Source organism: Drosophila sulfurigaster, chromosome 2L (assembly GCF_023558435.1).
Source record: "Drosophila sulfurigaster albostrigata strain 15112-1811.04 chromosome 2L, ASM2355843v2, whole genome shotgun sequence".
In the NCBI taxonomy this organism is placed as follows: Eukaryota; Metazoa; Arthropoda; class Insecta; order Diptera; family Drosophilidae; genus Drosophila; species Drosophila sulfurigaster.
This window is the reverse complement of record NC_084881.1, coordinates 26,633,713-26,647,641: the sequence shown is the minus strand read 5'-3', so window position 1 is coordinate 26,647,641 and position 13,929 is coordinate 26,633,713. Positions and strand designations below refer to the sequence as shown.

Sequence of the window (13,929 nt, the reverse complement as noted above, 5' to 3'; positions counted from 1 at the left end):
TAATTATGAAAATTTAACTATAGAGAAAGTGTTCATTGAAAGTGGTGGCTCACTTAACGAGTTTTCACTGTATTCAACGATGTCAAATTGACGGATTTCGTGACAACTTTTTGCATGTGCTTCATTCGTCTGGCAGCTTTCAATTAAAAAATACAAACGCGGAAAGTCTTAATCTATTGTTATAAAAGTTAATATTGCAAATAAACAAATATAAAATAAACACAATGAAAATCGTTTTATTTTCGATTTTGATCGCAGTGCTTGCCGTGCAAAAGTGCAAAGCTGTGAGTTTCCTTAATGTAGTGCATCATCAATAAATTGATAATAACAAATCTTGATTCTCTTTTGTAGAACTGCCAAGAATTGCGAGAGCTTGAATCTACTTGTGGTCGTTATTGTTTTAAGTCGTTGCATCCGATCTTGGAGCACACTCGTGTCTTGCAGAGCAGAATCAATCACTTGGAAGCTATTGAGAATTCAAAGATTCAAGAGAAATTGGAAAATATTGAGCGTCTATTACATAAAACTATCGATCCAATTCAAGCATTGCCATTTGAGAGAATTGGTTCGAAGTATTACTATATTGAGAATGACGACGAGGTGAATTGGTTCAAGGCTGCTCACAAATGCGCCGAATTAGGTGGACATTTGGCGCATCTACAAAATGAGCATGATCTTGAGGTATTAAGTGGGAAGTTAAAGCACAGATTTTACTGGATCGATATCAATGATTTGGCTAACGAAAGTGAATATATTTCACTGACGTCTGGACTAATGGCGCCCTTCTTAAAATGGTATTCTCCTGGTGAACCGAACGATGCAAACTCCAACGAAGATTGCGTGCAGTTGCGTGAGGTGGATAATATCTATACGATGAATGATATTTTTTGCCATGATAAGTGTCACTTCATATGCGAGAAGAACAAGCCGTAAATTCTAGTACCGAAACACAGTTCATTGTTGTACAAAATTTAAGTATCTGAATTGAAACTTGATTGAAATAATTTACTTCGTTATTTGCAATACTAAATAATTTTAAATAAAGAGTTCATTTTAAAGAAGTTTCAATTTTCATTAAAACCTTAACAAACAAATTTATACTGCGATAAATACTAAAAATATATTGAAGTATATATCTGGTATATCGATATACTATCACGTCTTCAAAATATACCACATTATCAACTCAAAGTATAAGAGATACCAAATTTATATTCCGAAAAAATACTACAAAATACCGAACGTATATATTTGGTATATCGATATACTATCACGTCAAAAATATACTATAGTCTTCAAAATATACCACATTATCAACTCAAAATATAAGAGATACCAAATTTATATTCCGATAAAATACTAAAAATATACCGAAACTGTATATTTGGTATATTATCACGTCAAAAATACTCTATAGTCTTCAAAATATACGACATTATCAACTCAAAATATCAAATTATATCTTAAATAACTTCTAAAATTTTTCCTAACTAACCAAATAAATACTGTTATTAGTATTGTAAGTACCAAAAATCAGTGCAAATGAATTGTTGCTGAAACAGTTTTAAAGTCAATGGCAACTCACCTCTTCAAGTGCTGCGCACTTTTGCCCACATAACTGCAATTGTTGTGGGAACACTTGTGACTGCCCTCGGCATGGGAGAGCAGGTGCGTTTTCAGGGCTGCACTGCGAAAGGTTGAATAGTGGCAGCCCTCAAAATGACAGCGAAGACTGCGCTCGAGGTCAGTGTGAAGCATTTCGTGGTCCTTCAAAGAGGATCTGTAAGAGAAAAGTTGTGGAGATGGTTAGATGTTACATCACATTTACTTATTCATTTTGTTTTGTTGTATTTCGCATTTTATTTGAACATTTTTTAATTACATTAAATCAAAGCAAAAGTAATTCGCACCAAAGTCACGTCGCATGCAAAGGCACGTTCAATGGGCACAGAGACACGAACCTGAACCGACCTACCGACCATGTCCATGTCCATGTCCCAGTCTGTGTCTATGTCCATGTCCATGTCCAAGTCCGTGTCCACTCAAAAAGGTCCGTTCGAGTTGTCGGCCCACAATCCAAATGCAAACTCGTAGGCAAAACTTTTCTGCACATCAATTACAGATGCTAATTAATCGAAACAGCTGAGAGTCGTCGTCGTTATCATCGTCATTGTTGTTGTTGTCGTTATTGTCTAAGGCCAATGCTCACTTTAAATTAGTCGGACATTTAGGGTTTCTAGCACATATAGCTTCAATTGAAATTGAATCTACAGTATAGTTGAAATGATTTAAAATAACAATCACCATAGCCAAGTGCACTTAAAGTCATGTATCTGGTATATTTTGTATATAGTACTGTCTCGATATACCAAATACAATTTATTTTTAGTATTTTTGGTATATTAGTTTTGGATATTATGAGAATACTATATGGTTTATTTGGTATTATAGTATACCCTTATACAAAATACTAGTTTATGATATATTTCAGTATTTTTGGTATATTAGTTTGGTATATTGTGAGAATACTACATGGTTTATTTGTTATGTAGTACTATCACGATATACCAAATATAACTTTTGGCACATTTTAGCATTTTTCGGTATATTGTGAGATTAATGTCTAGTATATTTGGTATACATTATTATATCTAATGATATATTTTAGTGTTTTTGGTATATTGTGAAAGTAAAGCCTGGTATATTTGGTATGTTAGAAAATCTGTATTTATTTGTTCAACACATCAAAACAAATAAAACGCTTTAGACGGAATATCTATTTATTAGAAATATTTCTGCGTAACAAAGTAAATTATTATTAAATAGAAAGCCAAAACACTTGTCTTTAATTTAATACAGATTGCAATGTTGTGCTTAGTTTTCTGGCACATTTGTGCGCATAAATATTGAAAGTGTTAATTTCCGTTGCTCATTTGGAATTTATGTGACGTTGGTTGGGCATATAGAAAAAGATTCTTCTTAATAATGCGCGACATTAACAAAGTTTCAATCTTTAATCTAAATTCCTCTTAACGGCAACAATGCTAGCAACGATATCAGGTAGTTGTTGTTGGGTGGGAGGGGTAAACATTGTGCTTGGAGGCGTGGCCAGGCTGGTGTTGGAGACATTGTCATGCATTTCTAATGATGCCGTCGCGTGGGCGTCGGCAGCAACAACAAAAACGAGAACAACAACGACAACAAAAACGACAACGACAACGTTGGCGTTGATATGTGAAATGTCACTTTGTATGGAGTTTGAATAGCAACGACAATGACAACGACAACGACAACGACAACAGGATGATGATGGGCGTGGCAGGCGGGTGGGCGGTGGACAACAGCAAGTCGATGCTGGCGTTTGAGACTTGACAAAAGGATGCCATTTCACCTGCAGGAGTTTTCCCGTAAATTGTTGTTGTTGTTGTTCATGTTGCTGCTGTTGATGTTGCTGGCGTGCACACTGGGATAATGGCGCCGACGGCAACAACAAATGAAAGCAAAGCGAATTAGATGCAACAACGACAACAACAAAATTATCTTTCGCTTCGCTCTTTCGTTCGTTCCTGTATTTTCAGTTATAACATTAACTTTTATTTCCTCAACTGCATTTTACGCTTCCTCTTCTTCTGCTTCTTCTTCTTGCCCACTTTTCAGTTCAGTTCGGTCTCAAACTTCTCCAGCTTTAACTGTCTGTCTCACTAATTCGCATCTCTTAGATACTTATTTCCATCCACGAATTCCAACTGTCATTAACGTAAATTGAATGCTTCCAACATTTTCAGGAAAATAGAAAAACTTAACTATTTAAATAGTACAGCAAAACGCTTTCTAATATGAAATTGATTTGAGTATAAATGAATTAATTATGTACATACATATATTAAATTAAAACGCAGAATCAGTAGACTTTAATGTACACATCAGATGCTATCTTTAGTTTTATTTATAAACAAGTAAGAAAGGTAAAGTCGAGTGTGCTCGACAGTGAGATACTCGCTACACGTTGTGAAACAGTGCGGTATTAACTTTAAAGTATACCAAATAAATATACAAAAAATACTAAAAATATACCAAAAACTATATTTGGTATATTTATATAGTACTTCATTCAAAATATATCATAAAAGCAAAACAATGCGATATTAACGTTAAAATACGCTACAATAATATACCGCAAAAATACTAAAAATAAACAAAAGAATATATTTGATATATATATGAAGTACTATAAAAGGCAAAATATACCAGATAAATACATAATAAATAATAATAAATAAAATAAAATAAATAACCTTTACATAACTTCATGACATTTCGATAGTCACTTCAAAAATGATCGCAATACAAGTGATGAAGATACTTTTGAGGTTAAAGCGAAAGAACAAAGCATTTTTTCGTTATTATGCGTAGAAATTAGAGAAAGTCTAGAATGATTGTATTATGTATGTCTCTTTAAAGAATTTAAAATATTGTAATGAATGCAATTGAATCTGTTTTTGTTACTTTGTCACACGACTTATTGAGAGATAAGAAAATAAAATCAAGTCTAATCGCTTTTGCACAATTTCTAAAGTCTGTCAAAACACAAATGTTTAAAATGTCATTCATTGCATAAAACATTTAAAATCGAAACACGCCCTGCAGCAAGCGCCGCCTTTCAATGTGAATATGCATAAGGATAAGAATGAGAATGTGACTGAGGATGAGGATGGGGATGAGCTGGTAGCGAGGCAACTTCGTTGCGATTAGTTGACGAAACGTTTCACGCCTGGCGACGAAAACTTTGCCCTTTTGTTCTGCAGCCAATGGCTGGGTGTGGAAGTGAAAAGGGGAGCTGAAGAAGGGGAGTCTTCAAAGTCGAACTCAAGTCTACAGAAATCAGCCGAGAGCAACACGAGAGAAGCAGCAGCTGCACGCGGCAAAGAAGCTGTTTGGCTTTGGGCTGGCGGTGTTGTGTCAACTTTTGCACGCCATCCATTAGCAGAGGAGGCAGCAGGAGCTGAAGCTAAGGACATGGCTGGCTGGATGGTTGGCGGAAGCCCAAGACGCTGAGCAAACATGTCGCGGGTGCGGCAGCTGCAGGTGCAAATGTATCCTGCTGCTGCTGCTGTTGCTGCTGCCTGCTCATTGTCAGCTGCAATTCCTTGTGTCTTGCCTCCTTTTAACTCCCAACTCCAACTCCATCTCGCATCTGAACTGCTTCTTAGACAATCGCATGTGTAGTCGTCGTCGTCGTCGTCGCAGTCAATGGTGTTGTGCTCTGTCTTTGGCATTGTTGTTCCCAAAACTCGCATAAATATTTATGACAGCCTTTTGCTTGTCTTCCTTGTCGTGTCTTCTGTGTTAGTGTTCGTGTGTGTGTGTGTGTTGGTTTGGCACAAGTTTTGTGCCGCGGGTGTTAGTCACCAGTGCAGCGACAGCTTCCGGTGTCACTCACAAGGATGTGCTCAAGTTTTCGCCAGTCAAGCTTCCACTCCCCCTCCACATCCACATCCACTGGCATCCAATCCTTGTCCAACTTTCATGTAATTGGTACGTAAGTCTTGTGCCACATCGTCTTTTGCAGTTCTCCAAAGTTGTTGTTCGCTTGTGCGACATTAGCTGGATTTTGATGGTTCGTCCTGTGCTGCATGTGAAATTAGTTTTTATCAAGCTACAGTGGGCGTGGCTGCACACACATTTATGCCCCATGTGTAATTAGGGAAGTGCCACCCAAAAACACCTTTTATTCATTTTCGTTGGCTTATCTGCGAGGCGGCAGCACAACTTCAAGCGCCGTCGGAAATTATCGTTAAATGTCTTACGTCTCACCTCTAAACCCTTGCAATCTTTTTTATTTCATTACGAACGCATCTGATATCCAGATCACTTCTATGCATTTAATCCAATCTTTTATAAAGACTCTAAAATAACTTATTTACGTACAGATTTTTAATAATAATGCATAGGAGTTATAAACTGGAAAAAATGCTCGACGAAATAAAGCATTTTAAACTAGATTTTAGCGGGGATATTTCAGGTATGCATTCAGTATAAAATTGTTAAATTGATTAAAGTTATTTAGGAAACAATTTAATATTGTAAGAAAAGCTTTTAGTCAGGTTTTAGTTGCTTTAGTTGACAAACTGGTATATTTTATACTCAATGGAATATTTTTAATGCAATAGCCCATGTATATACCGAATATTGTAACATCCATATATTATAGTTTTCGGTATATTTAAGTATTGTTTATGTTTTGCCTTTATTGAAAATGGTCAGCGGGTATATCAAAGTTGATCACACTCGAAATTCTTACTGCTTTCTACATTTGTTATTCCTCTTTGACATATTTATTTCTTTCTGCGAAATTTATTTTTATTTTTTAAAATATGCATACAGACATTTTGTGACGTACATATTATATTAATTTCAACCTTTTAAACTTTTGATTACGAGCTTTGTATGCCGCACGATTGAGTGTGTGCTCTACTGGTGATAAGAAAACGAAAATACATTGCTACATATACATACATATAAATTGACTGAATACGAAATATATGTACATAGTACTGCTTAAGTTTATACAGTCTACGTAAAGTAAAGCATATATGTATGTACAAATTGAATAAATTCTGTTTATACACAAATATAAATTTAAAAATTAATTCATTTGCTTAGAACTAAACAAATCAAATGGATGCGAAATAATATTTGACAATAAAAATCTTCTCACAATATGTTTGCTGTCCTGATAATAGGTTCAATTTAGTAGCTGTTCCGCTTTCCAACTATATTGGAATTTAAAGTCAGTGCGATTATTGACATTATACTGTATTCCTCTCTCAGTATTTCTCTCTTTAAACACAATTCTTTTGCCTGTTGTTTATGTATATAATACGTATATATAAATCATATTGATGAAATACGAAATATAGTACAGCTTAGCTATATATGCTGTGCATTATCGGCATTTAGTTTTAGTTTTGCTGCCTTGTGCGAATCGAAATGAATATATGTATATTAAGTATGAATCTGATTATGTATGTCGACTTTATTAGTTAGTTTAATATCCTCTTCAAATGTACTTTTCTTTTACTTATGAGAGACAACGGATCTTTTATCACAATTTTGATTGTATTGCTTCAATGTCATTCAACCTGTGCTAGCGATTACGAACAATTTTCAAGGTCTAATTAGCCAAGCTAATATGCCAGAAATATACTAAAATATACCGTAGGCTATATTTAGTAAACCGATATACTATTATATGAGTATTTGTTTTGTTTTTATTGAAAATGGGTAGAGGGAAACTCACAGTCAGAGTGTGGCTTTCAAGAGTCAACTTCAACTTCATTTGTTTTTGTGTGATCTAACAGAGCTTAAATGACCCTTAACCACTCCTTAAATAGTATTTCGACTGATTCGCCAATGAAACTATTGCCCTGTAAAAAAACATAGGAGTGAACATTTCTAAAATGTTGCTAGATTAAAAGTATACTCAATATTCAATACTCTAAATGAGTGAGGTCTTGTTTATTGATAACGCATGCCACACAAAATCAGCAATGATTAAGAAAAGAGTATTACATTTTCAGCACTGAACTAATCTTGAAATTCCTTCTCACAGATAATGTTGAAATAACTAGAATCGCACTTGGCATCGCTCATTGCATACACTGAAAACTTATTGTGCAGCTCAACACAGCGCTCTTGACCCTTGTTTGGCTCATTTGGAAACCAAGCGAAGAAAGGCGGTGCTTTGCCCGATGTCTTGGATACATAATCGTCCTCTTTCAGGATATTGTTGATATCCAGCCAATAATCGTTGTTGCTCAGCCGTGGTATGATGGCATTCAGTTCGCTTCGATTCTGAAGGTGCACCAAATGTCCGCCCGTTAGGAGACACAGACGATTCGCTTGAGACCAGTTGAGATAAAGTCCCTCTTCAATCAAGTAGAACTTTGAACCGATTTGCTCATAGGGATATATATCAGCTGGCAATTTAATCGGCAAATCCTTAAGCCTTTTCTCCACCTTGGCCTCCAGTGTCTTAAACCTTTGTTCAATCAGGGCATCGATGTTTGATTCAGAGTTTGGATTGCAATATCTGAGTTCATTTTGCATTGCTTTTGAGTGATCTAACAGCGATTTGACGACATTAAAGCAATAGCCACCGCAAGTCGACTCAAGCGCTTTGGATTCCTCACAAGTCTGTCCAATTTATTACAAAAAAAAAGAAAAACGCATTTGTATTTTTAATCGCAGAGTGTTTTGTTGCGTAATCTCACCGGAACATTCCCTTGAACTGCGAGTACTGCGATTAAAAGCACCAGACCAATCACTCTCATTGTGACTCACTGTTGGCAGACGGCAGCAGACAACTAAGGCATCCGAATGAATTTTCAAACTATTTAATAGATTTCAATAATACACGCTTCTTCATACCCGGCACACATTACGAGTGAGTGTGTATTAGGTTTTCGAACAATATATACTAAATTGATATACCAAATATATACCAAATATAGCTTTTGGTACATTTTTGTATTTATAAGATATTTATTTTGGTATATTTTAATAACAATTCCGCTTTTACCGTGTGTGTAAAACATTGTTTTAAAATATTGTTTAGTAAAACAATATATATTGATTTAAAGCCGGGTATCGCACAGTCGACAAAAAAACGTCTTTAGTATTCCTACACGATTATAAACAAAATTTAATATATATGTTATCACTTTCCACTCTCTGCTATCAGCGCTTATTACGTGTGAAACAATCAGTTCAAGTTCAAGTTTGCGACATTTGACTTATACCCTAGACATTTGTGATGTGTTGAAGGGGACTTGAGTTAGACACTCTTGTATAAAATCCTCGACAGAAGCATATTCTGTATTCAGCATTAAGATTAACTCTCACTAATTTTCCATTAATTCCCAATCTAATCTTTAGCTGCTAAAATTCGACAAATTGAATTGAAAGCCTGAGATTATTGAACTGTTTTCATGGAAAATAAATGAAAAATGTAATGACAAAATACATATAAAATGTAGGGTATCACAAGTGTTCTTAATTGTACAGGATAGACGATGAAAATGGAATGATACACAATGAGGTATATATACATAAATATTTGGTATATAAAAATTCAAAAAAAAGTTAGTTATGTTAAATGGTGATATTGTCAGATCAATAGATGGATAGATAGATGCTAGAAATTTTAAAAGATGACTATTCTGCCTCAAATTAAACTGCAGCTATCTTTTCTTAATTCTCTTTTATGGAGAGCTGTGTATGCTCAATCGAAAAGGTCTCCATTTGATAAACATTTATGCATGCTGACGTGATGCTCACGAGTTGATGCCACAGACAGCAGTATAGAAAGATACGACATGGCTGCGACTTGCCAAAGAGCATCAACAACAACAGCGATTGAAACTCAGTACAAATACAAAACAAGAGCAGAAAACACACACACATACACACACGTTCTGCTGACGGGGGCCGGACCACAAAAACCGAACAATGTCCGACTCAATTTCGCAGATTCATAAAAGTGAATAAATGCGCTGGCTGGCGAGAGTTGAGCATGCCAATCCCTTAAATCGATGGATGGAGCGAGTGTGTTGGCATTGGAAATGGGAAATCAAGTTTTGTGAAATTGACTCTCAAGTGACGACTGGACCTAGGACTGGAAAGGGAAATGGACGTGGGACGTGGAAGTGGTGTGATGGAGAGAGACCATTAAAATGAATTGCACTGCACTTTGTGCCATCAACAGAATCAACTCCGGGAGAACGAATGATGCAGCATAGAAATGACTTAAAATACAAAATAAAATAAACTAGAAACGCAGACATAGAAAGCTACAGAAAAAGATGAGAGTAGAGAGAAAGCAGTCGAAGCAGCGGCAGCAACAACTACGAATTGGAAATGCGAAATGCCAAAAGAATCCGATTCCTATTCCGAAACAGCACAGAACAAAACAGAACATTGCACGCCATTTCAATAAAAGTGAATTGCCCAACGACGACGACGTCGACGACGATGGATGAAAATGAGCAAGAGAAAAAGAGGTTGAGGATGGAGATGAGAATGAGGACGTGAGCGCCTCAAACTTTAGACTGATGCTGATGCTGGCAAAGTATCCGCACAGGACCCATTTAAACAGCCAGCGAGCAGACTCTTGTCAAGCTAGTGATGCGCTCGTGACACGAATTAATGAGAAACGAATTAGCTATACGATATATACGAGTAAATTTATATGAATATGGTAATCTGACCAGCTATAATATAACTTTTAATACTGAGGTTCAATTATAAATTATGATCTGTAGGAAGTCAAAAATTATTATTAAATTTTATTTGATCATATACTAATTGTTTGTTTGACATTTTAAACAACTTTGAGGTTTAATTGTAAATTATAAATACAAAATAATTCGAGATTGTTAATGAAATTATCTCGATAAATGAAAAACATTTTCTACCCAATTTAACTATACTTATATGTCATCTTCATTACTATTCACGAAAGAGTTCATATCAATCTGTACTTGGTAATGCTAGTGTTCTATTTCCTAAAATGAGTTATATAAATACATATTATATATTTAAGATATTAGCAAAAAACAAAAAAAAAAATAATACAAATTTTATTAGAGAAAAATATAAAATATTTCGCTATTTAAAAAATAATTCATTCCCTAATTTTTCCCTAAGAAAAAAATGTAAACTCAATCTATAAAATATATATCAAATCTATATAGTTCAATATTTTGGTATGAAAACTCAATCTACATAAATATCTAGCAACTTTATATAGTTGAATATTTTGGTATTATTTTACTCGTGTCACGCTGCCATCTCTAGCGTCGCTGGTAGCAGCAACCCGCCGTCAGCAGCCGTAAAAGTTGAGTTAGTTCAAGTCTGGAATTCCGGAAGTGAGCTGCGCTGCGCTGCGTTGCGTTGCGTTGTTGACATGACTGACGACGTCGCGTCGTCCTTTTCTCAACGGCGAACTGCGACTGCGACTGCGGCATACTGGAAACTTTTGCTGGCACTGGCAACCCACTTCTCCTCCCCATCCCCATCCCCTACCTCTTTTCCCAGTTCAGTGTAATCTTGCAGCCAGTTGATCTGCGAGTCTCGGGCTCCTTGGCTGGCCACTTGGTCTCGTTAGTCGTAAAAGCAAAGTATCTACATCAAAGCGCGCACGACAATAACTTCAAATGAGCATTTTAATAAATTTTTCAAATAATCACTTGAAAAGTGGAAAATGCTCTTTCTCTCTCTTTTTCTCTGTCTTTTCTCCTCACAAGGCCCTTTGCTTTATGCATTCAGTTATTCCCAGTCAAACTTCAGACTCAGACTCAGATTCAGACTCAGAGTCTCAGTCTCAGCCGTCGACTAGCTGCAATTCAACTTAATGTTTGCTTAAGGAATTAGTTGCAACTTGGCAGCGAGCATCAACTATAGGATATGGATATGAATGCGAATGTGAATGCAGGACGTGAACGAGGAGCAGCAGACGTCATCACATCGCCCAGACTAAAAGAAAACTTATGATTAGTTACGACTGAGACGTAATTGGATGCCTAGATTTGGATCCGTCCACGCCAGAATAGCATTCTCAATCCCCTCATCCTCTCGAATCTAACTTGAGTCACAATGAAAGCAGCGAGTCTTTGGGATTATTTAATATAAATACGAGATTAAAATACAACTACAATATGTATAATAAATTAAGTAATCGAAGTAAACAAATCGGGGAATTTCTCTTGAACTGTCGTGATTAATTTATTGCGACCTTTTGAAATACATAATTAATAATAAGTATACTAATTGGATGATTTGTGTCAACATTTGACATCGAATTTGTTTTTATTTTGAACGCAGATAAGATTGCTCTCTACGAAATTTAATATTTTATATGCCACAGAAAGCCTGCTGCTTTCGGGTCTTGATTGATTTGGTTGACAATCTGGTATATTTTGAATACCTCAAAATATTAAAAATATACCGAATGCTATATTTGGTATATTGATATACTACTTAATAAGCCAGAAAAAAATGTAAGCAAAACATTACCGCATTATTTTTAGAAAATATCAAATAAATAACGCAAAAATACTAAAAATATACCAACGCCTATACTTGGTATATTGATATACTACTAATTGTTAACGAGGAATATTTTGAGAATAATACAGCAATGTTTTGTATTTATTGACTTGTTTTTTTCGACTTTCTTAATTGTTTTTAATGTATGTTAAGAGTATCTGCGAATCGATGCGTCTAACAAAATTGATACACCATCTGCGTTGAGTATTGAATTGCATAAGGAAATTATTTTGCAACGCAATCAAATATAGTAATAGTAAACAAACACATTTACTACGAGTGCGATATTTTAGCAGCGTAAACAAAACTCAATGTGCTGACTAATCCGAAAATGATGTATTTAAGACTCTCCCATTCAATGGGATGCTTCAGTCGTGATCTACATTTCAATAGCAGCAAGCATAGCTAGCAATATCACAATGCAAATCGGAATAATTTGGAGTATTATTTCGCTATGCACATTGCGAATCATACAAGCCAACAATTCTATAGACCTTGAAGACTATCGGCTTATCGAATTTCCTGAATTGGCAACCAGATCAGGAGCACACTCCCTTTGTGAACTAAGTAATGGATTGGTCTTACGATTGCGAGACAACGAAGACCTGGATGCCATTCAGCATCAGTTGAGGCAACCGAGATATTGGCTCGGAAGTCGCAATAGCTATCGACGGATCGGACGTGGATGTCCAGTAATTGAGCGAAATGATGATTCTACAAGTTATCGAATAAACAAAAGTTCAAGTTGTTCAGCATTGAATAACGTCATCTGCCAGTTAAATTAAGTCTAAATAAGTTCAAATAAATAAAATTTTGTTATTAATTGCATATTAATAATGTTGATCAACTCTTGTGATATTTCGCTTTAAATATTCATTAAAATATGCGTCTAGTTTCAGTTGTGTTTTAGTTGTCAATAACAATATCAAAAGACTAGATATACATTGATCATATGTCATGTGTTTTGAAAGATTCACGCATTTAGAGCAGTTCATATAATAAAATGCTTTTTAAATAAATAACGAACAGTCCATGATGATTTCATGTTTGGTTATCATCACCATAATTCATCAAAGAAACAAGTAAGAAAGCTACAGTCGAACACACTCGACTGTAAGATATTTGCTACGTGTTTTGAATAAAAGCAAAACAGTGCGGTATTATTCTTAAAACACACGATAAAATACCAAAATTATACCGAATTAATATAGTACTAGATTCAAAATATACCATTGAGTGCAAAATATACCAAACAAAAGTATTTTTGAAGCAACTCCCTAAAACATATCATAAAATACTAAAAATATACCAAATTAATATAGTACTAGATTCAAAATATACCATTGAGTGCAAAATATACCAAACAAAAGTATTTTTGAAGCAACTTCCTAACACATACGATGGAATACTAAAAATATACCAAATTAATATAGTACTAGATTCAAAATATACCATTGAGTGCAAAATATACCAAACAAAAGTATTTTTAAGTAACTTCTACAATATGAATTTGATTGCCACCAATTATTTTATATAATACCAAAAATAAAATGTGTTCTACATTGAATTATATATTTTAATGAATTAAGGTATTCAAATATTCGAATAACAATTTAACAACATATATTTTCATAATACACAGAAAGTGTATTCTCGCTTGGGCTTGGCATGAAGACAGCAATTGTTTTGTGCTCACTTGGTTTATATTCTTTGGTGCACTTTTTGGTGGCAGAGCCGCAGGCAGGCTTGATTTGCGAGTGCATTGCATACTTTGTGGCAAGTTGCAGTCCTGCCACATGCCACATGCCGCATGCTACATGT

At 35.1% G+C, this 13,929-nt stretch overlaps 3 protein-coding genes across 3 annotated transcripts in view; 1 reads left to right on the top strand and 2 right to left on the bottom strand.

The window, feature by feature from the left end:
- The window catches only part of LOC133850359 (zinc finger protein 709), a 29,100-nt gene that overhangs the window by 5,422 nt on the left and 9,749 nt on the right, over window positions 1-13,929 (bottom strand). Inside the window, exon 3 of the mRNA XM_062286424.1 lies at window positions 1,586-1,780. Within this exon, the coding sequence (XP_062142408.1) occupies window positions 1,586-1,780 (195 nt within the window). The remainder of the gene's footprint in view (window positions 1-1,585; window positions 1,781-13,929) is intronic.
- Window positions 114-962, top strand: LOC133850621 (C-type lectin 37Db-like). The gene is made up of 2 exons (XM_062286746.1): window positions 114-284; window positions 352-962. The coding sequence occupies exons 1-2, from the start codon at window positions 225-227 to the stop codon at window positions 931-933; spliced, it is 642 nt and encodes a 213-aa protein (XP_062142730.1). The 5' UTR covers window positions 114-224; the 3' UTR covers window positions 934-962.
- Window positions 7,490-8,383, bottom strand: LOC133850645 (C-type lectin domain family 6 member A-like). The gene is made up of 2 exons (XM_062286782.1): window positions 8,274-8,383; window positions 7,490-8,196 (listed from the first exon to the last, which is right to left on the bottom strand). Exons 1-2 carry the CDS (start codon window positions 8,331-8,333, stop codon window positions 7,588-7,590), a joined length of 669 nt encoding a protein of 222 aa, XP_062142766.1. The 5' UTR covers window positions 8,334-8,383; the 3' UTR covers window positions 7,490-7,587.

Coding starts and splice junctions, on each gene's coding strand:
- LOC133850645 (XM_062286782.1), bottom strand. CDS start 8,333: ATGAGAGTGATTGGTCTGGTGCTTTTAATCGCAGTACTCGCAGTTCAA. Junction 8,197..8,273: donor CAGTTCAAGGGAATGTTCCG/GTGAGATTACGC, acceptor TAAATTGGACAG/ACTTGTGAGGAATCCAAAGC.
- LOC133850621 (XM_062286746.1), top strand. CDS start 225: ATGAAAATCGTTTTATTTTCGATTTTGATCGCAGTGCTTGCCGTGCAA. Junction 285..351: donor CCGTGCAAAAGTGCAAAGCT/GTGAGTTTCCTT, acceptor TCTCTTTTGTAG/AACTGCCAAGAATTGCGAGA.